This window comes from Neopelma chrysocephalum, unplaced genomic scaffold, assembly GCF_003984885.1.
Source record: "Neopelma chrysocephalum unplaced genomic scaffold, ASM398488v2 Primary Assembly neopelma1_96780, whole genome shotgun sequence".
In the NCBI taxonomy this organism is placed as follows: Eukaryota; Metazoa; Chordata; class Aves; order Passeriformes; family Pipridae; genus Neopelma; species Neopelma chrysocephalum.
In genome coordinates, this window is record NW_020925424.1 from 205,294 (window position 1) to 230,366 (window position 25,073).

A 25,073-nucleotide genomic window follows, 5' to 3' on the forward strand; every position below is an offset into this window, starting at 1 on the left:
AGTCATTTCTCATCTTTCAACAAACCTGGAAGTGGTAAGTGAAATATATGGGGTATTTCAACTGGTATCTTATATTGGCTGGGGGACAAAACTGAAGTGAAGCGTCAATAGGATTGGATACTTTTTATGTGCCTATAATACGAAAAAAGTCTGAGGGCTGAGAAATTATTGTTTCTGACACACTGGCCTGTAATGACATGTAGGCATCCAGCTATACCTGCTGGTTTGCCTTCTATTCAGGAAAACACATTAAGTCACCAGGACTCACAGCAGTGCACTGGAGACTCTATAAATGGGTCTGTTCCTTATCACCCTGAGAGTTTCTTGCTGCAGGAACCTGGTGACCTTCAAAAGGTCCCATGTTGGTGACCAGCACGACTGCTGCAAAAGAAAACTGCTGCTCAGTGCGCTATGATATCAAGTACACATGAGTCCAGGAGGGAAAAACCCCTGTATTTTACAAATTCACAGTTTTTCATGCCTTGTGGATGTGCTGAAATATCTGCAAAACCGGGAAACCATCCATTTGGTCTTTTCCTTTAATTCAATAACAGATGCAGAAGAGTGCTAAAGCCATGTCAGTCAATGTCACAACACTCCCCTAGAAAACATGCAGCCATCACAAATCATCATTATGTTGAATTTAAATCAACTATCAGTTGCAATTGACCTCCTAAAGCAAACAATGCATTACTCCAAACTATGTAAAAACAAACTTTGGCTCCATATTTTACTCTCTTCCAAGATTAGCTGGAATATAAATTATGCTTAATGAAGGTTGAACATCTGAAGAGGAAGCCTTGCTTTGTTATGCAAACAGTGGTCCCTCATTAGACTTCTCTCCAAACACTGCTGAGAAGTTTTATCTGCAAGACAAACAAACGCAGAAGGAATGAGTTCAAAGGTGCATTGGGGAGGCTGTTCATATGCTGCAAGCCATGCTGATGGCTTTCCAAGTGCACATCCATCTCCTCCTGTCTGCAGAAGAAGTGAGGCTGATAAAAGTTTGCCTGTAGCTGCTCTTCGGAGGAAGATACAGCCTGACTTGAGAGGGCTGGAAGATAAGAAAGGAGAACATCCCTGGCATGAGATGCTGACCTGTGGGGTTGTGCCAGCCAGAAGGAACCAGAAATAGGGAGCAGCAGCTTCCATCATGTCTACCCTTCTCCATGGAAGATTTTCAGGCTTAGGACCCTTAGGACTCCCACACTGGGAGTGGCTTGTGGCAGCACATGGCAACTGCAGCCATAGAGCCTGCTCCTGGGTGAGGGCTCACCTGCTGGGAACCTTGCAGGAGCTGCCTCTTTCCTCTCAACCTGTACAGCAGTGGCTTTTGGCTGGGCTTGTTGGCTTTCTTGTGGATAAACTGAGGCTTTATCCTCCTGAAAGCCAAACCACTTGCCTCAATCAAACCTTGGTCAAACAGCCGCACATTGAGAACTGACCACATGCCAAGTTACAGCCACTAGACACCGCTCTGGTACCCTGATACTGCCCCAAAGCACAAACAGCCTTCCATAGCCTTGTCCAGGATTGATCCACTTAAAACAACCAGAAAATCATGCTCAACTGGCAGATATCCAAGTCCTTGCTGAAATCCCTCTCTTCAATGGCTTCTTGCAGCGATGAGTTCCACAGGGGGATAAGATGTTTTTGAGAAACCATTTCCTTGCTTTCAGTCTCCCTCTCAATTTTTTGTTGACTTTTCCCAGTTTACTGGTAAGGAGAGTTGAAAATATTTTCTCTACAACTTAAAGATCTTTCTGCACCATGGAAATTTTAAATGTCACTGAAGGGAGTGGTTTAGAGGAGGGATGCTCTGCTTTCAGGACCACACTCCAGAAACCAATTTCCCATGTTAATTTGTTCCCAGCTGAAGATTACAGATCTCTGCATTAGTACTCGACAGCAAGCTTGAGCCATCAGCACAGTTTTGCCAGGGAAACTGCTACTTTAGGGTTAATGCACAGGAAATACAATACGACAATACCTATTTCTCTGAACACTACATTGCAACCCTGGGATTCCTGCATGCTTTGGCTTTCTAAATTCTTAAAGAGAAATCGGTCAAAATGATGGACATATGAGCATTAGCAAAGGCATTTTAATAGCAGCACTCATTTTCAGGCATCTAGGTCCAGGTTGACATGTCTAATCAACGTTGCACAGCAGCAATCTTGTTGTACATAATGAGAGGTAAGAGGGGGTTCCTGATAATTTTAGCTACTGAATAACTTTCAGCAAGGTGGTTGCTATGCAGCTGTACACGTGAGCATGCATGAAACACAAACACAGGGCTGCGTAAGAAGCTCCTCCAATAAAATCTGGATCTATGGGGAAATTAAGTTGATTTATTAACCTCAAATCTGGCTTACAAAAGAAGAAACTTCTGGCAGACATATCTGTTACAGCTTTTAATGAGGTACTTCGGCAATTAAAAATATACCAGCTCCTGATTCTCATGCAATCTTCACTCAGGAATATGCACAAGCCCAAATTCACGGGGTTTTGGGCATCACAATTTTGACCCCTGCAATGTCTAGCTTTTGTGTTGCCTGTATGAAAATCCATAGGAATAGGGATTCGCTCAAAGCAAAGTCACCCTTGTTTTTTTTTCTGACAAAAAAAGTTGCAGGAAATGCAGGGAGATGTTCAGCTACTCCCCTCTGCTCTGGAGGCTGAGATACTCCTGGATCACCGAATGCCAGAAGATGGGATTTAGGGTCAAACGTTTGATACCAACAAACACACGTGCGACTAGATAAGCTGCAGATCTGCCTTTGTTGCAGGCTTTTGTGGCCCATCACCTTGCAAACTGAGAGGGGAGCTGACCTTTACAGGAGCTCCCCCATGTCCCATCACCCGCTGGTCCCCCAGAGTGCCCAACACACAGAGTGCACCAGCACAACACCCCTCCCCACCCTGCAGAGCAGTAGCTGCTCGATAGCATCGCCTCAGACAGGCAGAGCGAAAGGCAAGATGCAAGGAATGCAGCTTAATTAAGCCACCACTTTATTAAGTTAGCTTATCAGGCAGCTATCAGCAGTAACTCATCCAGCACAGACCATGTTTTTTTCCCATAATTGTTTCCACCTGGTGCAGAGCTGCCATCACCCCCGGCCCACCTCCTGCTCTGCACGGGACACCGCAGCCGTCCTGGAGAGACTGACCAGGGAATACTCTGGGTGAGAGGGAAGGGAGTCACTCAGGCTCCTACAGCTGCTGAAATGCTTCTGAAATGCAGACAATAAGAGGATAAACATTTTAAAGTGATAATTAACCTGCATCTGTCTGCAGTAACATGGCAGTGACTTGGGCTGTAACATCAGCTGCTCAGTGCATTATTAAGGTTTTGGATAACACCAGCAAAGAGGTAACTCTAAAACTCTGTCACGAGTTACTTTGAAAAAGACACGTGATGATCTTTCAGTGACTGAAAAGGGGAAGGCAAAGGGGAAATGCAAAGGGAAGAGGAAAGAGAAAAGTTTTAAACCCATTTCAGACAAAACTTAATATGGTAACAAAACTCTTGGTAAAGATGTCAAAAGTAGAAAGTGATGAGTCTGCTCTAGGAAATATTTGCCTCCTGAGAGCAAAGCAGACACAGAAATCTCTATGCTGAGTCAGAAAGTGAGTTCTTAGGATAAAATATTGCTCTTATTTTATCCCTACAATGCTGACAGACAGTCAGCCTCCAGGCTGGCTCCTCCTAGACAGAAGTAGTTCAAGCAGAGGCACTTTACCTCCCATTCACTGAGGCTAGGGGCGCACACAAGGACAGTTTCTAGAGCTCAGCTGAGGCCTGAGGTCGCTTTACTGGTGCAGCAAATCCACAGGTGGTCAGGCAAGTCAAATCCCTCCTCTCTGAAATGCTTTTCCTGGCCAACGAATGTCAGATCAGTCACAGTTTAGGGGGCATAAAAGATGCTTAAGATTTTATGTAAGTTTAAATATGTCGACACTGTTTTCTCCCAAGTCGGTGCTGGTAGAAAGTAATGATAATATGCTCAAGAAAATGTCTCTAATAAAAAAGCAATTTCCTATTGAGTACATTTTTTTTTATACCAGAGTTCTTCAGCCTATGTCATAACATGAACTCAGAAGAACTTGTGCTGTGTTTTGAAGACCTGAGTCAGCAAAGGCCATGGCATGGTGTTTTTAATTCCACAAAGGGGTCTTTGTTAGAGCCCCTCCTTATCATGTCTGCCCAGTGTTTCTTTTTTTGATCACACCAGCTTTAAAAAGTACACAGTGTAGCAAAAATGCAAATATAAAATACAGCAATTAACTTATAAAAAATAATTAGACAGCTATAAATGCAAACCAATAAGGTACATTAAAAAAGAAACCTAAAAAAACCCCAAACCAACAAAAAACCCCAAAACCCCAAAGTCTTATTTTTATCATATCCTATATAAAATTCAATTGAGGTACAGGTTTGTCTGCCAAAGCATGCACAGGCAAAGCCCATCTGCAGTGCCAGTGTTTTAAGGAAGCAGCTTGGTAGCTGTGCACAGTTTCACCATGATTTACACGGAGAGAAGATTTGTGTCAACATGGTGTAAAACTGAAGCAATGCACTTTATTTTTGTTTGCCTTTCCGTGGGACACATACCAAAATCTTGAGTAAGAGGGGATGGCCTCCCTGCAGACACTTGCTCAGCATACACTTTGCCATGATTTCCAGACTTAGTCCTTTTTCACAGTTTTGTAAAGAAACGATTTATGTTCACATTTGGTGCAACACAAGGTCCAAGGCCAGCCCGAGCCCTTCCATCACTGTCCCAGCTGAGAGCAAGTAACCAAAGTACAGTGACATCTTCTTATGCTGCAGCACCTACAACTGCTGTGTGTATCTGTGTGCTATTTTATTTCTCTCAACCGACTGAATAGAGCAGGATTTGCCTGAAAAACCATGAAGACAACCCAAATGTGGAATTCAGACTTCTGAGAGCAAATTGCTACAACTTATTGGCTGATTTTTGTGGAAGTAAAATTTTTGAGTGATTAACGAGTTGCCAGAATCTAAGCTTTGGTTTTTGTTAGCTACTTAAGTCAAATAATTTTACCCACATATGATGGTTTTCTTTTTTTAGGGAAAAAAAAAAGAAAAGCCCTGCTATCTGCTCTTTTGCTCAACTCCGACTACTAAGACAGATACCAGAAATGAAATCACATTCCAGTCATTGCTAATGGGAAGGTTTTGATAAGATTCACAGTTCCTGGGCTCCTCTTCCTTGAATGTAAGCCAGGGACCAGATCCTCTCCTGGCAAAAGCCACATACCTCTCTTGACTCTAGGGAACTGTGCCAGCACTCACCCTGGGAGACCCTGACGGATGCTCTTGAAAGCTTTCAGACACGCTTCTTGGCTGCTCCTCACTGCTAACTGACTCCTCCTGTCCTCCAAGTGCTGTTTCATGTCATTTTTTTATGGTCAAAAGGGAGTTTTATGGTGCTGGAGCATAAACTGAGGTTCCTTCTTCTCACAAGAGAACTTCCAAACCAATATGATGGTTTGTAGCCCCTGCAGAGCACAGTATTTGTGAATGTTTGGGGCTCATTATTCTGTAAAAGAGAATAAAAATACTTTGAGAGGTGGAAGAAACCCTCCACCCTGTGTGCATATCGGTGGGGCTTGGAGGTACTGACCTGCACAAAACTGAAAGATGCACAAGGAGCAAAACTTCACAGGTCCGGCAAATTTAGTGACCAAAAAAAAGTCTGTTCTTTTTTGTAGAAGGCCAGGCCTCTGTTCTCCATGGACACAGTGCAGGGCACGTCTCCATGACGGGGTTTGTGGTTCTGTTTAAGTAAATTAGATGCAGGGTGGTGTTCAGTAGAGGTTTCAACCAACATCTGGGCAGGAAGACTGCTCCCCCAACACATCCCCCTGTGTCAGCAGGTCAGCAGTCCCAGGAGACCATTGCTTTTGACTATTTTAGGGCTTTGGGATGCAGACGGAAGGGTTGGTGTGAAAACCTTGCAGCCACATCAGAAAATTTTCTCATAGCCTCTGCTCACTGCAGAAAGAAGTGGCAACCAAACCTCAGCTTACTGTCTCTCTTTTTGGCAGAGTAAAGACTTCTAGAAACATTTCCTGTTATCCTCCTTTCCAATGTGAAGTGAAATTAAAAGGTCATATTCGGATTTCCGAATGAACCACATGGACTAGGGCTTCACGTTTTCAGGGAAGCCATGACACTGTGTGGCAGGACCAGCACCAATATTGGCCCTGTCAGTCCCTGGCCCACCCAGAGCCTCGGGGCTGCAAACACACTGACTAACCACAGAATAATCAGCATCTTTTTTCTGTAGCACAGACCAACTGGCTGCACTGGTAACCATCAGTGCTTGTATCTCGGTTAGCATACCAAAGTCCCAAAGTGACTAAATAAAGGTCTACCAGTGGATATCCTCTAAGCAAAAAAGGAAACTCTCAGAAGGAAAACATTAGACAACTTCAAAAAGGTAATGACCCCTGTTGCTACTGGAAAAGCCATTTGTTGGATATTTTACAAGCATGTGAACATCATCCTCAAAATCACATATGTGATTCCTTCAGTGCTGGACTGTACTTTCTTCCCATCTTTCCTGGAATTTTATTTCATTGGCTTTTTTTTGTTTTGTTTTGTTGTGGTTTTTTTTGCTGTTTTGTTTGATTAGGTTTTTTGGTTTGGGATTTTTTTTTTGGTTTTTTGGGGTTTTTTTTTTCTTAACATAAGGGAATGTTCATGTGGTTTGTCAGTAGACAACATGTCAAAAATACCAGAATGATTAAATAAAAGGCTTTTGACTGTTTTCATCTGCTTAGACTCAGCTTTATATACATACTGTCAGCCTTGTCTTGCTATCTTTTCTTATAAATTTCTTTTATTTTCTGGCATTGTACCAAGAAAGCTATTTTGTTTAGTTTCACAGGTGAAGTTGGTATGGATTTTGCAGAATCAAATCAATGTTTGACAGGTGTGAAATTTGAGGGGAAGAAAAAAATGAATTTTATACAAAGATAGCATAGCTTGTATTTAATATAAAATCTAATGAACTGGCAAAATATGATGCATCCTCATAAATATATTGTCATTTCTAAGAAAAAGTTGTCTTCTAAATCTCAATTTAAATGATTCAAGGCTGAGCTTATGCTTTAAAATAACTCACTGCTTTGAGATTTAAAGTACAAAAAGTGAGCGAAAGTCTTTTTTTCCACCACCTCTGACTTCCAATTAGAGGACTGCAAGCCAAATTTCCTTCTAAGTCTGTAAGTAGTATGTTTTGCTCATGGCACACATTCAATTATATATCGAACCCAAGGTGAGCCAGAGTACAGGACTAATCACAGCACATCTGTCCTGTCTCTTGGATTTTTTTTAAACTTCCATGACTCTTCATTTTGTAGCTCCAATTTCCTACCAAATATCCATGTGAGATAGAGAGTAATAAATTCCATTTCAGGAGGGAAGGCAGAGCCAGAGCAGGGCTGCGAGGAGCTGCGCTCACGGGCTGACTGCTGTGCTGGTCCTTGGTCACTGGAGTCAAATAGCAATAAATTGCTGGCAAGCCCCCAGACTTACTGAATCCAGTCCAATCCAGCCCTGTTTATAGAGCATCTTTCATCAACAAGATCACAAAGATGCTGCATAAGCAATGTCTAACAAACTCCTTTCGATAAACAACAAAAGGCAAGCGTCTTCTGCACAACCACGCACGGAAAAACACATCACAGAAACTATGCCAGGCAGTCAGATCTCTAAAGCTAGATTTCCAAATAGGACATAAATCCCAATTAACCTTCAGGGAAGCTATTCACTCCATCCATGTTTACTTACTGAAGAGCTGACATTAAAGGGCCTGATCCTGGTTCCGCTGCAATCTCTGGCAGCTTTGCCAGGAACATGTGTTAGGCTGGGAACAGGCTCTGATCGAGACTTAAGATGGTGGGTGAGGACATGCTCGGCTCTGAGGATGTGCTACAATTGGACTTCTTGAAAGAATCATTCCAGAAAATCCCTTCTGACAATAAACTTAATCAAGTCTGGATGACTTTTGTCATTGGAAACTGTTGCAAAACTCTTCCTGGTTTTGATGGATTCGGAATTTGACATATACCACTGCTCCTGTACTTCCCCCATGGGCACGACATCCATCTCTATCTTAAAGCATTCATCTACATGCCAGGCACAGACACAGATATTTAATCCAGAAATTTAACAGATATTTTAATTTGTGATGGTTTTTGAAATTCCACTCCAGGAAAAAAGCAAATAAATAAGTCTAGTCAGGCTAACACTTCCAATTTTAATAGTTTAGATGTTGGGAGAACCAAACACAAAACCATCAGTTTTTAAGGAAGTCATATAGCATGGAAAAATACTTGAAGAAAGACACGTCTTTGAGCACCTCACTCTCTACACTGGGTGCACATAATGTCCAGGTGACATCTTGATTTCCACCACTGAGCTGGAAACTGACAGCATGAGGTAGATGTCTGCATTTGGATAATCTGCCTCTCTGTGGAAAACTCATAGTGAAAGGACAAGAGGCACACAGGGCATGGAGGTTTGTGTGAATTGTCCCTGATTACTGGGACAATGTGACAATCACAATGTTCACTCTCTATACCATCTACAAACAAGGGGTACGTGATGGCTCCTGTCTTCAGAGCACACTTTGTGCAACAAGCATAGCAATCTAATTTTATACATTACGAATCACATAAGGGTGCTTAACAGCTACTTATGCCTAAGGATTTTTATCCTTCCAGAACTGGCTTAGAGTCACCGGGACATGACCCTGTTTCAGCATAGCTGAGCGAATTTTTCAGGGCAAGGTTTGAGCCAAGCAGCAGAAACAAATCTGAGGAAAATAACCCTATATTTTTAGAAAAAACAGACTTGCAGCATAATTTGGGTTGCATGGAACCTTTGGAAAGCCTGTGATCCAAGTGCACCTGACAGCAGTGCTAACTGCTCAGAGATTTGCCCAGAGGAGTGTTGAATGTCTTCAGGGATGGAGATTGCCTCACTTCTCTGGGACCCTCTTCCAAGTGCTTAACCATTTCACTGTTCATTTCCCCCTTTATATCTACTTAAAATATCTGTGCAGCAACCCCTGGCTCTTGTCTTATGTCATTTCACAGTGAATTTCTGATGAAGGTCTGGCTTTGTCTTCTCTATAACCCCCATGTCTTCTCTGTAACTCCCCATTAGGTAGTGCGAGGCACCAATTAAATTTGCCCCTTAGCGCCCTCTTCTCCAGACTGAGCAAGCACAGATCCCTTGGGCTCCAGTTGAATACAATGTACTTCAGCCCCTGAGTTTTTTGGTAAGTGTACAAAACTGTACATAACCGAATCAAAAAGTAACACTAGCAGATATTCTCTAAAAATATTAAAGTAATTGGAAATAAACAAACAAACAATTAAAAAAAAAAGTTATTTGTTAAATTACAGCTTTGGTCCTCTCCCACTGTTTTCTCTCCCCTCCTCTTCATTTTCACAATAAAAGTTTAAAAGGAGAAAAAGTGAAAAAAAGAAGTACTAAATCTTGAATGAAATACAAACATTGTTATTTTTTCATTAAAGTATTTTCAAACAAAAGGGTTGGCCAGCTCTGATCACTATCTAAGCAACAAGACCAAGTTAAAATTGTTCTTTTAATATAATTTCAACATCAATAGCAGCAATGGAATTAACTTCTTAACGTAAGCCCCTGGAAATCTCTATAAAGACACTAAAAAAGATAATATTTCAAGAGTGTTTCACTGATCCAGATGTTTTTCTCCCTTTCTCCTCTGTTTTATTGTTCCCAGAGAAGACCTTACAAATGCTGAAATTGCTTATTAAGTATACAGACTTAATGAATTGGACAAGGAAAGAAATAATTCTTAACATAACATGCTCACAAGTCAGACTCATGTTTATTGTCCACAGAGATGATAGCAAAATACTCTCTATACACAGAGTAGTTCTTGTTAGGATGGAATTTGTCTCCATGAACCACTTGCAGCATACAGAAAAGATTAATTTCTAAGATAACACAGTACAAAAGTTTGTTGAATTATGTAGTGATGCTGTACCATGGCCCCAGTGCCAAGGATTATTTTTAGAGCCCACACATCTGCAGGTTATTTGTTGCAGGGTAGGGTGGATGAAGTGAATCCCGAAACGATTCTCTAAGCAGGGAAGCATTACTGGAAGGAGTGGTTATTTATATGGTGTCACTGGAAGGCTTGGTATCTGGGATATGGCAGTTGTGTCTGAGCTGCCCCAGTAGCTGAGGCTACTCCACTCACACTACAGTCAGCAGATGATGGAAAGTTCACCAAGCAGCTTTTTGATGTGGCAATCAGCTCCTCTGTTAAAAATGGCAGCAGCAGGAACACCATCAGACCAATGAATGGGCTGCGGTGGTTTAAGCACGGAGTGCACGAGACCGGCGGTGCCCTCTCCATGTCAGTGCATCCTGCTCTTTAATTTATAAGCAAATGGGTGGCATGAGGCCAGTTTTAAAAATAAGGAGCAAAGCTGTTTTCAGAAACTTCCTTCCATTTCCCCACCATGCCGTGAACTACACAGGGCTCAGATTTCTATCCAGTCGGAGCTGAGACTTGATGTCGATTGTCCATTAGCCAAGTACTAATTGCAGGAGCAACCACACTATGCCCCAACAGATCAAACCACAGCCGTAGTCCTATTTCCTGTTGCCTAATTTAATGGAGCTGGCATTGACTGGTGCTCTTCTCTCTCACCCTGCTGCTGGAATGTGGTCTTAGCTCTTAATAAACTACTGAGGTTGAACATACGACTTGTATGAGATGTTGAAATGCTATTGAGATAACTCACACCCCCTTTCACTCTGTGTGCTTGATATTTGCAACCACACTCCAGCTGAAAGAAAGGCTCTCCTCCACCCCCAGCCCTCCTCTAACCCACTGCCCCAAAAACAGGGATGAAGTCTGTTACCACGCATGATGCCTGGACAGCCTGAGGTAGTACAAAGAAGCATTTTGCTTTGGACAGCTGTGAAACACTGAGAGCAAAGAGGTGGAATTGAACCACAGGCAAAGTGGACTTGCTGTGGGGAAAACACTTTCTGCTGAGACAGAGACCTGAAAGCAAAAACATTTGGGATGCCCCAGGGAGCTGAGAATAAAGGTCACAAAACCAAACCTGGACTCTACCATCCTCAGGTGGCTGGAGAAGATGTGGTTCTGAGCTGGTGGGGATGGCCTGTGATGAGTATAGGGGGAACCTCAAGCATGATGACTTCTCAGAGAAAGCCTGTTGCTTGCAGTGTTCTGCACTTACCCCTGTATTATTTGTGCCTCACAACAGAAATGGGGTTGTGTTTTCTGATACTAGTGCCAGCTGGTATATATCAAATTCACATTATTACACTCCGTCCTAAAATCAATGACAACCAGGGATCACTCTGCTGGAGCTGGTGCAGCAGTTCCAGTTCCAGGCAGCAATTCAGAGCTACAAGCACTGGAGTGACTCTGGTGTTTGAAGCAACAAAATGGCCTCAAAATTTTGGGCTCAGAAGCAAAAAAACCTGTGAGACCAGAGTGAGAAAAGAATCAGGGTTACTGACCAGTTTACTCAGGGGGCTGGGTAGAACAGTTAGTGCTGTTGCCTAGAGATAACATCACTCCTTGAAGGCATGCACAGAGGATTATTACTTCACACCTTTCCAGACTGCCTTAGAAGGTACTTTGTAAGGGCTCATCTGTACAGGATAGAATTTTTCTTTGCATCCAAGGCTGGTTTTCTCAATTAAGGTCCCTCAGTTTGCCTCATTTCATCAGGGTTCTTCTTCCTGCATATCATCCTGAACAACTATCCTGTGCAGCAGGCCAGTCGTGGCATTTGATGGTTTTGTTTGTGACTGCAGGGCCTTTTCAAACGTTTGTTTTCTTATAACAACTGGATTTTGCTTTGTCTGCCTTATTTCCATGACCCAAAATGAGGGCAAGCATCCTGCTGGGTGTCAGTGTTAAGATGTGCTCACTGCTGGTCATGTATTTATTTGCTTGTGGGAACCCCTCTCTCCCCATCTCTCTGCCATGGGCTTTTGGCATTTCTATTCTCATAATGTCACTTTTTTGTTGGGTGGTGGTCTGGGCAACCTCCTTTCTGAGCAGCTCAGGCTGCTGTTTCTTGACAATATTCAGTGCCCTGTTTCTGGTTCTTCCTTTACCATTAGCACATTTAAGGTATCATGACCTAAATATCTTGCTATCATAATGCCTGTTGATATCCAGGAAATATGTCGAAGGATGGTCCTCCTGAGGTGATCTGAACCTGACTGCACAGCCCTCACTGGAATGGCATCATAAACCTGACAAATTTGGTGTTGTTAACATGAAGGTTAGGCAACTGCTACAACATGCAACTTCATCTCTGCTAGTGCTTTATTCTCTATACAGTATTTAAACAGCTTCTTCATGTCAGAGCAGTTATGGCTGAGAGGACACGGTTTTCCTCCAGGACATCCTCACAGGTACAAGGAGCATCATCTCATGCTGGGGAAGCATGAGGGATCGCTTGAAAAGGAAAGAAAGACCTCTTGCCTTCAGTGCAAGGGGAAGAGACAACAGGCTGCTGCAGGTACACAGGAAGTGAATATTGAAGGTGCACTACAAGGGACTGCCTGACAGTCTCACCTGCCTTGGCCACAGCAACATCCTCTGGTCACCTGCTGTTGTTTTAATAGCCTCTTCCTCTGAGATTAATTAGGGGAGAAGTGCTAATGGAATGTGATGTCTCTTGGGCTCTTAAAATCTGATTTCCAAGTAAAATGAGTGACAGTACTAAGAGCTTTTTGTAGCAGGGAAGTTACAGCTGTGGCCTCAGTTAGCAGCAGGACAGGGCCACATCACCTGTGGGAAGTGTCGACAAGCAAAGGCAAATGCTACACTGCTCCACTGACCAGGACAAACCACCACCATGGCCACGGGCACGAGTCATCACCTCCATCTTAAGCAATCCCCTGAGGAAAGTTTGGGTAATTTCTTCCTGCTAACTTGTCCTCCTGTAATACATGTTGTTGCTAAACTTCCAGAAATTTTCAGGTTGATGTTGCACTTAAATAAGTAAAATACAGAGTAACTGTTAAGGAAGTCTAGAAGATAAGGGAGTAATTTATTTTTTCTGACTAGCTTATCATGACTGATGTGGCTGTGGGTGATAGTCACTTGGGTGCTCCACAAGTTAATTTTAGTGCTCCCTGGAAAGTGCATGTTGTCTCCGAAAAGTGGTATTGCATTGTATTCCCAAGGCATCTGTCTGTGTTAGCTTGTAGAGACAATGCTAAATTTAGATCTGAGGCTAAATAAATATCAGCGAAACCAAGATTAGCATTGCAAGATTCATACTTGAGAATATGCATTTTGTGTTTCTGTTCCTCTCAGAACATATATTTTGTGTTAATTTGTACTGCTTCTACATTACCACCAATTCATCTGCCTGTAGGACTTGTGCATCGTCTTTGAGCCCACTCCACAGTTCACACCACAACATTTTTGTGGAGGTAGTATTTTATGCAGAATAAAAGAAACTAGTTGTTTTCTTTCCTACTCAGTTCACAAGTTTGCTTTTATTCCCAAGACACTCCAATGAAGAAAACCCAACATTTTTACAGCCTGAGATATCAATCTGATTCTGCTCAGTTGTTTGAAAGCACTATATTATAACTGGCACACTCTAATATATTTGGAATAAAGGTTTGGCATGTGGTGTAAAGCAGACTCCCCCAAATGCATGAGTGCAAGCAGCAAACTGAAATTAATACCGTGAACATTCCTCAAGAAATTTCATCTCAGTTTGAATTTTTTTTCCAGTCTTTTCTACCTAATGAAGTGCTTGTTCATCACTAGTACAACCTGATGGGCACAGTGTGCATTATAATCTCACCATCTGCATCATTTACATTCCCAAATGTAGAATCTCAGCCAGATGTCTGACTTATCTCCAAGGCGCTGACTTTGGGCATATGGTTTTTATTTAAGAATCACAATACTAACAGAAATCCAGTATCTATTACCTATCACAATTGCAGATAATAACTCAGAATAAATTTATCCTGGGCTTTTTATTGTTGCCCACACAGACACTTTGTGGATGAATCTCCTAAAGTGCAACAATAAAAACAGAGTGAAAGGTAAGGCAGGATGTGAGGCAGAGTGCTTCATTACAGATGAGGTCTGTAGAATGTATAGCAAGCAGAAGAAAAATGTGCAGCCCTTAGTAACGTGGAAATCCTGAAACAATTAATGACTCTGAGAAACAATTCAATGCCATGGCATTAGGTAGCACAAATCCACAGTTCTGTTAAGTTTTTGTAGGATCCAGCAAAATCCACTGTGCTGGTGCTAAGCAGTAATGATTGTCCTAATGTGCAGGGGGCCCCATAACCTGAAAATAACATCACACTCTCCTGCTTGAGCATAGAGCTAAAAGGTTCTACTGAGAAGTCGTGTGGTGTTTTCTGGCACAAAACCTCCCACTTGAAATAAAAAGTATACCTTTATTTGGAAATGTGTCACATTACACATTTTGCTCTGACTTGGATTTCTGGACATTTACACACTCTTAAGTAGTACTGGTAGTGGTAATAATATGTTTTTACTTCCATAATGTTAACCACTAGAATATGAATGCTGCAAATAGAAACTAGGTTCAACATAAAGAAAACCAATAACTCCTTACTTAAATTTCTTCATCTTCCCACTTCAATAATTCTATGATTCTAATTCCCTAGACTTACTACCAAATGAACACTACCCTTTAGCTTTCACAAAAGAAGAGTATTGGTACTTACATTAGACTGACACCAAACTGTGCCTGTCATTGACCAGAATTTCAAGTCCTTATGCAAACTCTGACCAAAACTACAATCCTTGACTGAATATATTTTCAAGCCACAGCTATGACAGGGTGTTGAAGGCAGATATGCAAGGACCAGGACAGAGATCTCCACATTAGCACATTGTGAGTGCAGGAAAATCAATGCCATCACATTCCTTATTGTAGCCATACACAATCCTCATTATAACTGTACACAATTTTCAGTGAAGTAGCTGAATTACATCTCAGACATCTGTCTAAGTACAGGTGTCTCTGTCTTCAACTGGGGGGATGGATGCTTCTGGAGAGCAGCTCAGCCTAGCAATGGCATGGTAAAACTCTTAACTCCAGTGCCTTGAATGAGACATGCAAGTAGAGAAAACCTGGGCTTTAATGCCACAATTTTCAGCAGGGTTATCCAAGTTTTTTTAAACTCTTTCAGAGCCTCACTCCTATGGGATGTGGTCAAAGGCCATGAAATGGTGAAATTTGCACCAAAACCAAGAGGAGGAGGTTGCCTCCCTGCTCACTCTGCTGAGAGTCTCCAGCCACAGCCCTTCTGGGGTTGGGGGGCCCTGCGGAGGTACCTCCTCGAACCCAAACCCCCCCACACACAAATGCATCACCCTATGTGGAAGGCTGGGCGTGTGCCTGTGGTTTGACAGCCAAGCACTGTGAACCGAAAGCTCCTTGAGAGAGGGGTCAGCCTTGAGGGAGCTCTTAGGGGAACTCTGTTTGCAGAGCTGGAGACAAGGGCAGCCGCCCCCTCAGCTGCGCAGCTCCACTGACCCTCCCTGTGGATTCAGCTGTTTCGTAAGCCAGGGAGAGTGCAATGCTAAAACATCATTGCATTTGGACCTCTCAGGAAACCTTTCCAGAAATGGAACTAGAAAAACACCCCAGGACTACAATCATGTAATTAAATGCTGAATCACAACAGAGAACCACAGAAGTCCAGGGAAAATTATGCTGGCATGTGGTTAACGCTGGCTTTTCTTAATTTGTGAGTGCCAAAAGCCTTTGCGCGTTCACAAGGTCACTGTTGTGTGCAATGGCAACTTTATTTGATTATTGTTTCCAACACACCAAACTCCCTTCCAGTGCTCCTTGAAGCTATCAGGAATTATGCTTGACCCCCTGTACTTTTCCAGTTAATGTCCAACTTACTACTCCATCTGCCAGAATGTTTTAACAATGCAGCCCTAGAGAAAACAGGGTTCAGAGCACCACAGTGCGACACCATGGGCTGCCTCAGTGCCAACCCAGTGACCGTGCATCATCAAGGAATGATGGTGGATGTCTAATGGGGGACAAATGTAAAACACAGGCTGGGGTGAAAAATCACAGGAATGGGCACTCCAGTCTCTGTATCTGGATCTTTTCTAGCCCAGTGTACAGTGCATAAAACTGCATCAGGGGCCATAATTTAACCCCTTTGAGGAACCACTTGATGGTGTCCCACCACTGGGCATGGACCATGGTAGCCTGACGGTAGCCAGCTTTGAGTGTGCCGATGTGGGCCTGGCAGTGGGACAGCTGCCTGTATCCATCACTCTGCCCAGGCACTGCTTCGAGTTTATATTCCTCTGTCCTATGGCTTTGGAAATAAAACAGGGACAATTAGACTTTTATTGCCCACTGGGATGTCACCGCAATTGCAGTAAAGTAGCCACTTTGATCAGTTCTTGTCAGGGAATGATCTTTAGAGCAAATGTTGCCAGGGATTGAAAAAAATGGCTGATATTTTGCTAGAGGAGCAAGCTCAATGGCTTGCTCATCACCTGTTTTTAACTGTGCAATGCAAAACCAGCAGGGAGTCCAGCAGAAGCCTCCTGCCCTTGAACACATCTGCACAACTGTCTAGGTGCTACCTGATCCCACCACCACTGTCCTTTTCAGAAGGAAGGGCAGGACTGTTTTGCCCCTCCATGAGTAATAAAGCAGTTAAGAGAACATCTGAGATCTTATAAAAATGATGAATTAACTTTCCACAGATAGTCCAGTAAGTTTTATGCTGCTACCTACATAAACGTCAACTGCGGAGTTTCTCACTGGAATTTAGCTGTTGCATTTTGACAGCGATGGAAAAGAACAGCAAAATGGTAAAGTCTGCTCTTATTAGAGCTGGGCAGTAAATTACATGCTCTGCTCCATCCACAAAGAAATGTTTATCAACTGCTGCCAAAAACCACAGCACCCTGGTGTTTCCTCAGGCTTGCCTTCCATTTCTACAGCCACTGAGGAGGCTACTACCCTTGGGAAGTCTCATTTAGGATAAACAGTTCTTTATGTTCATTATCGTGATTCCCAGAGAAAGGGCTGGAGGAGCTAATTAGAAACTAAGCATGACCGATCAGGCAGCCTGGAAGTGCCAAGTTGGATCTGCAAGTGCATCTTCCAGGCTGAAGAGCTACAGAAAACCTCATGACTCTTCCTCTGGCCCCAAGGACACTCAGACTTCGAGCTGGGAATTTCTTCTTTTTTGTTGGAGTGACAAACAGTTCACTGGAGGGCAGGGGGGAAACCAAACTACAGTGCTGCTTCAGGAAGTGACTGATTTTAAGAAAAGGCTGAGCAGAGCAAGTGACCTCAGCTGCTCCTCATATGTCTTCCCCTCCAGGCCCTTCACCATCTTTGTTGCCCTCCTTGGGATGCAACTGCATTGCTTGGGGTTTTTTTTGCAGTTCAACCTTTGAACCTCAGTTTGTCCTCGCTTTGGTCTCACCCCCGTGAGGATGGCAGGCCCTGCTGGGCTCAGTGAGCTGGGATTCCAGGCAGGAGCACCCACCGATGCTCACAGCCTCCTCATCTGCATCCAAGAGCTCCAGAGAAAGATGGCAGCTTGGCTTTGGCTCAGCTGCTGGGGCTGGGGGCTCACACCCACTTTTGCCTGGCTCATTCCTCTCATCCCAGTACACCGGGGACTCTGGACTCAGCAGCTGTAGTTCATCATTCAACCAGTGAGGGGAAAACAGGATTTATAAGCAGCCCTCCTCAGAGTCTATTTTAAATTCAAGCAAGATGAAGCATTTTGCCAGTTAGGGAGTTAGCCAGAGGCTCTGAGAGTGGCATAGATTTTTGGTTCAGCTTATTGCCTTCACCACAGATTTAGCTCAACTCCTAGTAATAGGGGTTAATCTCCCCTAGTCAATATGGCTTATTAAGACATCACAGTAATCCCTCTATGGGTTCAAAATCGACAAGTTGAAAATATAGTAACATGCTCAATGCCATGGCAGGTTAAAAGAAATTATATTTGTGTTGTGGCCTTTCTGTAAACTGAAGGCTGGATTTTGTTCTGCTGGTTGTACTATCTAGAAGAGCTGTTTGCTAAGATACAACTTGATTGCTGTCTGATGTGTTCTAACAGGCACAGAGATTGTCTCACTTTCAAAATGTCTAAGATTTCAAAGACCTACAAAGACAGTCTTCCAATTCCCAGTGGCCTGCAGGAAATGCTTGTAACCCATGAGTTTGACTCATTTTTATCAAATCTTGTTCAAGTTATTTTTTCCATTACCAATTTCTCCCCCCCAGAAATCATTATTTACTTATACATTCTTTGCTACTTAGAAACACAGGAGGAGAGAACAAATGCATCAGCCAGTAATGCACTGAGGATCACTTCTGGAAATGCTAATGGCTTCTCACTCAGCAAACAGATTTTGATGTAGGCATGTCTAGTTCAGAGAAGGAAGCCGAGAGAATGGCACCATTTCACACGAAAGCACATAGAGATGGCCAAAACCCTTATACAGCACAATAGGATCATCAGTGTGGTTAAAAACAAAACCATCACTGTGGTGCTGGACTGCATTACACATGGTGCCCCAGAGATCTGCCTGTCCTGGATTCGGCAGGGCGTACAAATAGTTGGGCTGTTTAAATAGATGAGGAATCACGGCCAGAATTCCACCACATCTTCAGAGCCCGGGTTAGCCAGTGTGCTTTGGATGTGGAGGGAGAGCTTTGCAACTACACCAAGATGAGTACAGGCTGGATGGCCCCATCTGCCTTCCCCGCCTCAGCCTGCCTGGATTTTCCCCTGCGGCCAGCAGGCAGAAAGGAAAGTAAGGAAATAAGGTCTGACTTGGGGGAAATAATATTAAAAAAAAAAAGACAACATTTAAGTTTCCTATTGCACTGAAAGACAGAGAACACATGCAGGAGGAGCTGAAAAGGCAGGTTTTGATCTGCAGGGGAACTCAGCATCCTCCTGCTGCATGACTGCACAAGGGCCCTGAAAGGCAATAACCTACTTTCTTTGCTTCAGCATTTCCAAAGTACCCAGGAATGTGCGGCAATTTCTTACAAAAGCAGGAGAGCAATGAGGCAGTCCTGTGGCTCGGGTGACACCACAGAGCTGCTCCCTTTCTGCAGTGACCCATCTCCCCTGCCACCAAGGTGTTTGGAGCCAGCAGTTCTACTCCCAGCCGACAAGAAGGGCCATTGTACAAAGATACCCAAGGAGATGGGATGAACCTGGGTACCCCTTCCTCACCCCCTGGCTGCTGCATGTCCTGCACACATCATCACATGTTCAAAAGCATGGAACAGTACTGCAAAGGAAGCTTGTAAATAAGGCAAGATCTTCTCAGTGGGGGAAAAAGAAAAAAGGACACTGAAAGAGGGGTGGGACAACAGGCTGAAACCCTGGCATGGTGGGGAGAAGGCAGATAAGGAGCACTGCTGTGCTGCGTCTTGCTTCATAAAATCCAGAGAGAACCAAAGGAAATGATGAAGCAGCAGAATAAAATAAGCCAGATAACAAGTACTTTTTCATGTAACACTAAACTGCAATATTTGGGGTGAGTTGGAGACTAGAGGATTAGGGATGTTCACACAGGACTCAGACATATTCACGAGGATGAGCTCTAGGTGAGCACCACAGGTAGAATTCTACCTGTCCCCTTGGCACAGACAGGCATAGAGATCCTGCCAGCTGCAGAGGGTTGGTAGGCATGGCAGCAGTCCTGCCCAGAACTGCTTTCATGCTGCCACCTGCCAGCATTTTATCTAAGCTCATACAAAATCACCCATCACCAGACCATCTCAGCCTCTTTGCAACTGCTGTCAGCAGAACGCTGGTTAATCATGGCTGCACAGTCTGCTTTTTATAGAGTCATGGAATCATTTAGGTTGGAAAACACCTCCAAGATCATTGAGTCTAACTGTTAACCCAGCACTGCCAAACCCACCACTAAACTATGTCCCTGAGTGCCACATCCACAAGTTTTTTAAACACATCCAGGGATGGTGACCCCACCGCTTCTCTGGGCATCTTATTTAGTGTTTGACAACCCTTTGCATGAAAAAAAAATTCCATAATATCCAACCTAATCCTCCCCTGATGCAACTCGAGGCCATTTCCTCTGGTCCTAATCTTTGAAGCTCTTGCTGCAAACAGGAATGCCGAGGAAGAGCAGCTTACGGTCAGCCTACTCAGCTACCTGGGCCGGTTTGAAAGCAAGATAAAGCAGCCCCCTGAGTGTTATGACAAGAAGCTTTGCAGCAAAAATGAAGCAGAGAGGCTCTGTTTACAAGAACCACTTGTAAATGGAAACCAAGACCCAAATCTGAAAGGAAAACCACATGGCCATAATCTCTCTCCCATGAAAGGAGCAGTAATTACCAAGTCACCCAGCAAGCTAAATGGTCTTCTCTAACCAAACGAGGATTACAACTGCATTCCTGGATCATACCTAACCTGGAGAGGGCTCTGAAGTGTGTGGGGGGGAGAGGCCTCCCCCATAGCTGAGTTACATGTCCCTGGCACAGCTAGACAAAAGGTTACAGATCAGCTCAGTTAAATTTACAGAACAACCCGAATGATTTTCCTGGAATGAAACCTTGACGTGAGTGTTTCCAGAGGGGGATGGAAACCAGCCTGCATCCACTGCTTCACTGTCAAGAGGAAATGTGTGAAGTATACAATGGGATTGATCGTATTTCATAATGCAACTTATAGGTGCAAAGTAAGTGTGGATTTAGGAGGCTGTTGCAGTATTTACTCTACCAGCAGATGTTCCATGCAAAGACTGGACTTTGGTTTGTACTTCACCCCAGTGGAACGACGGGCTAGGTTTGGATTTGTTCTGAACGACTGTGCAAGATGGGGCCCACAGTGGGTCAGTATTTGCCTACACAAGTGCACTTGGACAGATATAGATGCATAAACCAGCACTTCTACAAGCAACAAGCCTTTACACCAGGGCTCTTAATGCCTTAAAGTGACAGCAAGGAGATTCCACCCAGGGGCTTCCAAACCTCCATTCTGGCCATCGCAATGTGAAACAGCTCCAGGGCTGAGCTCCTCCAAAACCTCATCTTGCCTCTGACATGGCACCCGTAGAAATGTAGGGCTGCCAGAAAGTCTAAACACCAGCCAGGGGTGGCAATGGAGCTGAAAAAAATTATGGAGTTCTGCCTTTGCTAGCACTGAGTAATGCCAAGAGGGAATAAGAGAGAGCCTCTAAAGACAAAAACCAAGGTCTTGGTTAGAAGGCCGTTATCATCAGCTCTGAAAAGGAGTGCACTGACACAGGACATTCAGTCAGAGGCATAGATAAATGTATAAGAAAACAATCAAGCTCTTGTTCTCCTTGGGAAACCCAGGAGACAGTCATTCTTGTACTCATACAGTTAAGTGTCCTATTGCACAGCCTTGCAACATGATTCTCACGGGTTTTCATGCAGTGGGCATGATGAAAGGGCTCACTGCAAAGCCATCACATCAGCAGGGACCTTCCCTACTCCAGATCAACGCACACAAAAAAAAGTAGGCGCTTGCATGAAGTCTCTGCCCTCAAACACAGCCATAGCCTCCTGACACCCACAGTCACTGGTCTCAGTACACAGGGAAACAAAACAGCCCAGCAAGTCAGCAACCACACACTGCTGAGCACTGTGGTGGAGACAGAGGCAGTGGTGCCTGCAATTTACAGCATTCTCTCTGACCAGCATTTTGTGTGGCAAATGCTCACATTAAAGTGCCTGAAAAACCACTGCAATCAGTGCTTGCCCAATGCCAGATTCTAGTCAGCTCAGATCCCCAAGCTACTGCTGGTTTTCCCAAATAATTTGCAACTTTCAGCTTTCACTTGAGAACTCAACACGTTGCAAATTCCAAGAAAACTGCTGAAATTTTTAGCAACATCATGCTCAGAAACCAAAATCAAGACAAGATCCTTAAAGCATCACCAAAATCAAATAATTTAAGGAATTAATGGCTGTACTGACACCCTGTTCTAGCTGAGCACTGGTTATGCCCCAACGTATTTCTGCCAACTGAACAGAGGTACATGTCAGTCTTTCCCTACATCACAAGTATAACAGTCATTTTTCAAGAGCTGAAATTTCACCAGTGGCTGCTGGTCGCTGCACTAACCATCATGACAGGCTGGCTTGTTGCAAAAGGGAGTTGTTTTCTTTGTCAATTATGCCATTATTTCCAATAACATGCTTTAAATGACAGGATATAAATCTTGGCAGGCCTCTCCTAAGCACATTCTGCCCCACATAAATATCAGCAGTGAAAAGCCATTTAACAAAAGCATTAGACCCAAAAGACGAGCAAGGCTGGATCGTGGGAGAACGCGGTTGAGAAGCACAGCTCCACGATAGCACGGCAGCCAAAGAAAACAGGGCTGCTCTGAGCCTGTCCCTCGTGCGGATGAAAAAACAGACAGAAAATGTTAACCCCACAGGTAGCAGCCGTGCCACGACTAGCACGTTTCTAGTTCCAGGTGGTGCTTATTATTTCTCTTCTTTTCAAGGGGTTACAGCATCTTCAGATGTCCCAGCAGCTCGCAGGAGACACGGTGACACGTGCGACGCAATGTAGGCTGGAAGTGCCGCGCAGGACAGGGGCGGGAGCACCGCCGCATTTTTCTCAAAATTGAAAATGTTTTGCAGGGTTGTTCCACCCGCCCTGCAAGATGAAAGTAAAGCTCGGACAGGATCGGGACAAACAAGACAGGACTGATTCGAAGGAGGAAAGAGGGAGGTAGGAGTGTCGTCAGTCATTGCTTGGGTGCTCAGGCTGCCTCACTGCTGCACCTTTGTGACAATAACAGCATCAGAAAGGAGAATGCACAAGAAATAACCCTGTCCAGACGAGAAGGACCCCAGGAACCATCAAAAAATGCATTCACTGAGCTTGAGCTATTAGTTCACTTCAGTTATATGATCTGCGTGGTACTCACAGACTTCTCTGTAGCATTTGATTGGAGATCTGTAGGTTTGCTTTTTTGGAAGAGACATTTCACCTTTTGCAATAAATTCTTGACTGATGCAAGCACAAAGAGATGCAAAGGAAACACTGGAAGTGATCTTGCCGAGGGGCTAAGAAAACACTTCAAACCCACATGTCAGCTAAGGACAGATTCATGTGCAGCACGTGCTTATCTGTGCTACAGCATTTTCTGAAAGTATTACTGCTAGGGGAGATAAGGAAAATTTACTAGCTTGCATACATTTCCAAAAATCATTTTATAGGATTCAGGTTGGAGATCAGCAACTGAAGCCAAGAGGAAAGATTACGGGGTTAAAAACCCTATATTGAGCCCAAAAGTCAAAACACAACTACTCAGTCAGAATCAGGTTTGAAAAGATGAATGCATGAAGAGCTGTTTTGGACAGGAATTTCATTTTATATAGCAAATTCTATGTAGTGAGCTAGGACACACTCTTCTAGATACACAAAGAAATAAAGAGTTTCTATGAAGTTTTTGGACAATTTCCTCCTTTGGAGATTAAGAAAAAAAACATCACCAGTTACTGTGCAGCAATTTGTGCTCACAAGAGGCTGTTTATTTCAGAGTTTTTGCACCATTCTGTGTTTGTTTGAAGCCTGGTTCACACTGACTCTGAATCTAGCTGTGAGTGCTCCCTACTATTAGAAATGTAAACAGAAGTCCCAAGCCAGGCAACACCTGAGAAAAGGGCTTAAAATATTTTCCGTATGAGAAGGGGCTGGAAAGTGAGCTCTAGCCCTCCCCAAACTTCCCCTTCTGCAGCCCTTGCTTCATTTTTACATGTTGTCCTCCAGTGTTGCCAAAAGCAAAGACTCATATAGAAAAAACCCTCTTGATCTTCTCAAGAGGAGGGAAGGGGAGGGGAGGGATGCAGATAAAACAGGATTTCACCTTTCATCTTACCTTCTCCCCAGGACAGACGCCCCTTCTTGGGATGCTGACTGGATGCAGAGATGTCCTGGCACAGCCTCATCCACCCACCACTTCCACAAAAGACTTTCCTGTGCAACCATCACATGTGGAGTCTGCAGCACTGGGTACATCCTGGTACCTTGCAGAGGACATGGGGGTGCCTTTTTTCCCTCTCTTCCTCACTTGCATGTAGAGGATTGACAGGCATTGCTCCCCATTCCTTTCCTTCCTGTCGTTGGACGTAGGGGAAGCATTAACCACAGGACAGGAACTTCTCACATGGGTGAAGTGTACTGCAAGTTAACAGCTACCCATGTTTTTCTTTTCACTCTAAAACTCAATAAAACAACCACTACTGCAAAATGAATTTAAATAAGGTCCTGTAGTTGACTCTGTGCTGAAATATTATTTAATTTCATACTTCTGAAATCTTTGGCAAAGCCAGAAAGCCAACAATACTATTAAGTTTCTCCTTAGTTTTCTTTTTAAACACATCACTGCAATGCTAAGCAACTCCAGAGATTCTAATGAACTCTGTTTTAAATGCAAAACATGTTTTTCTGCACTTAAAAATCAATCAAACGGCCAGAGATTGCTAAAATAGCTAGCATGAATTCCCTGCCATTTTCTACATGCAAAGGTCAAGCCTGGGAGATGAGCAGGCACTCTGACTTTGCAGACGGGCTCCATCTGTTACACATAAAATTTGGGTTTGGCAGTGAAAACACTAGAGGGGGGAAACCCAAGACTTATTGTCTGTGTTTACTAACTTCAGGGCCTGATCTTGCAGGGACCTGAGTGTCTCAAGCCCCTATGAGCTGGACGGGACACACTGGTGCTCACCACCTTTGGTGACCCACAGAGAGCTCATCCTCTGCTTGTTTTTATTAAATCACAGAAACCTGCATCTTCTTTGACGCCTTTACCTTGGCTTTCCCTGTGCCTGTCCCACTGGCTGGGATGTCCATCACTGCTCTGGTGTGGGAGACGTCTCCACCTGCGGGACCACTCGTGTGGTTCTCCTCTGCACCCACAAATGTGCAACAGGGGTAGTGAAGGGCT

General features: G+C 43.8%; 1 protein-coding gene across 1 annotated transcript in view; it reads right to left on the bottom strand.

Moving 5' to 3' along the window:
- Positions 1–24,142, bottom strand: part of LOC113981849 (collagen and calcium-binding EGF domain-containing protein 1-like) — a 49,535-nt gene extending 25,393 nt beyond the window's left edge. Inside the window, exons 1-2 of the mRNA XM_027709491.1 lie at positions 24,003–24,142; positions 16,307–16,441 (exon numbers count right to left, since the gene is read on the bottom strand). Of these exons, the coding sequence (XP_027565292.1) occupies positions 16,307–16,441; positions 24,003–24,142 (275 nt within the window). The remainder of the gene's footprint in view (positions 1–16,306; positions 16,442–24,002) is intronic.
- Between the last annotated feature and the right edge of the window lie 931 nt (positions 24,143–25,073).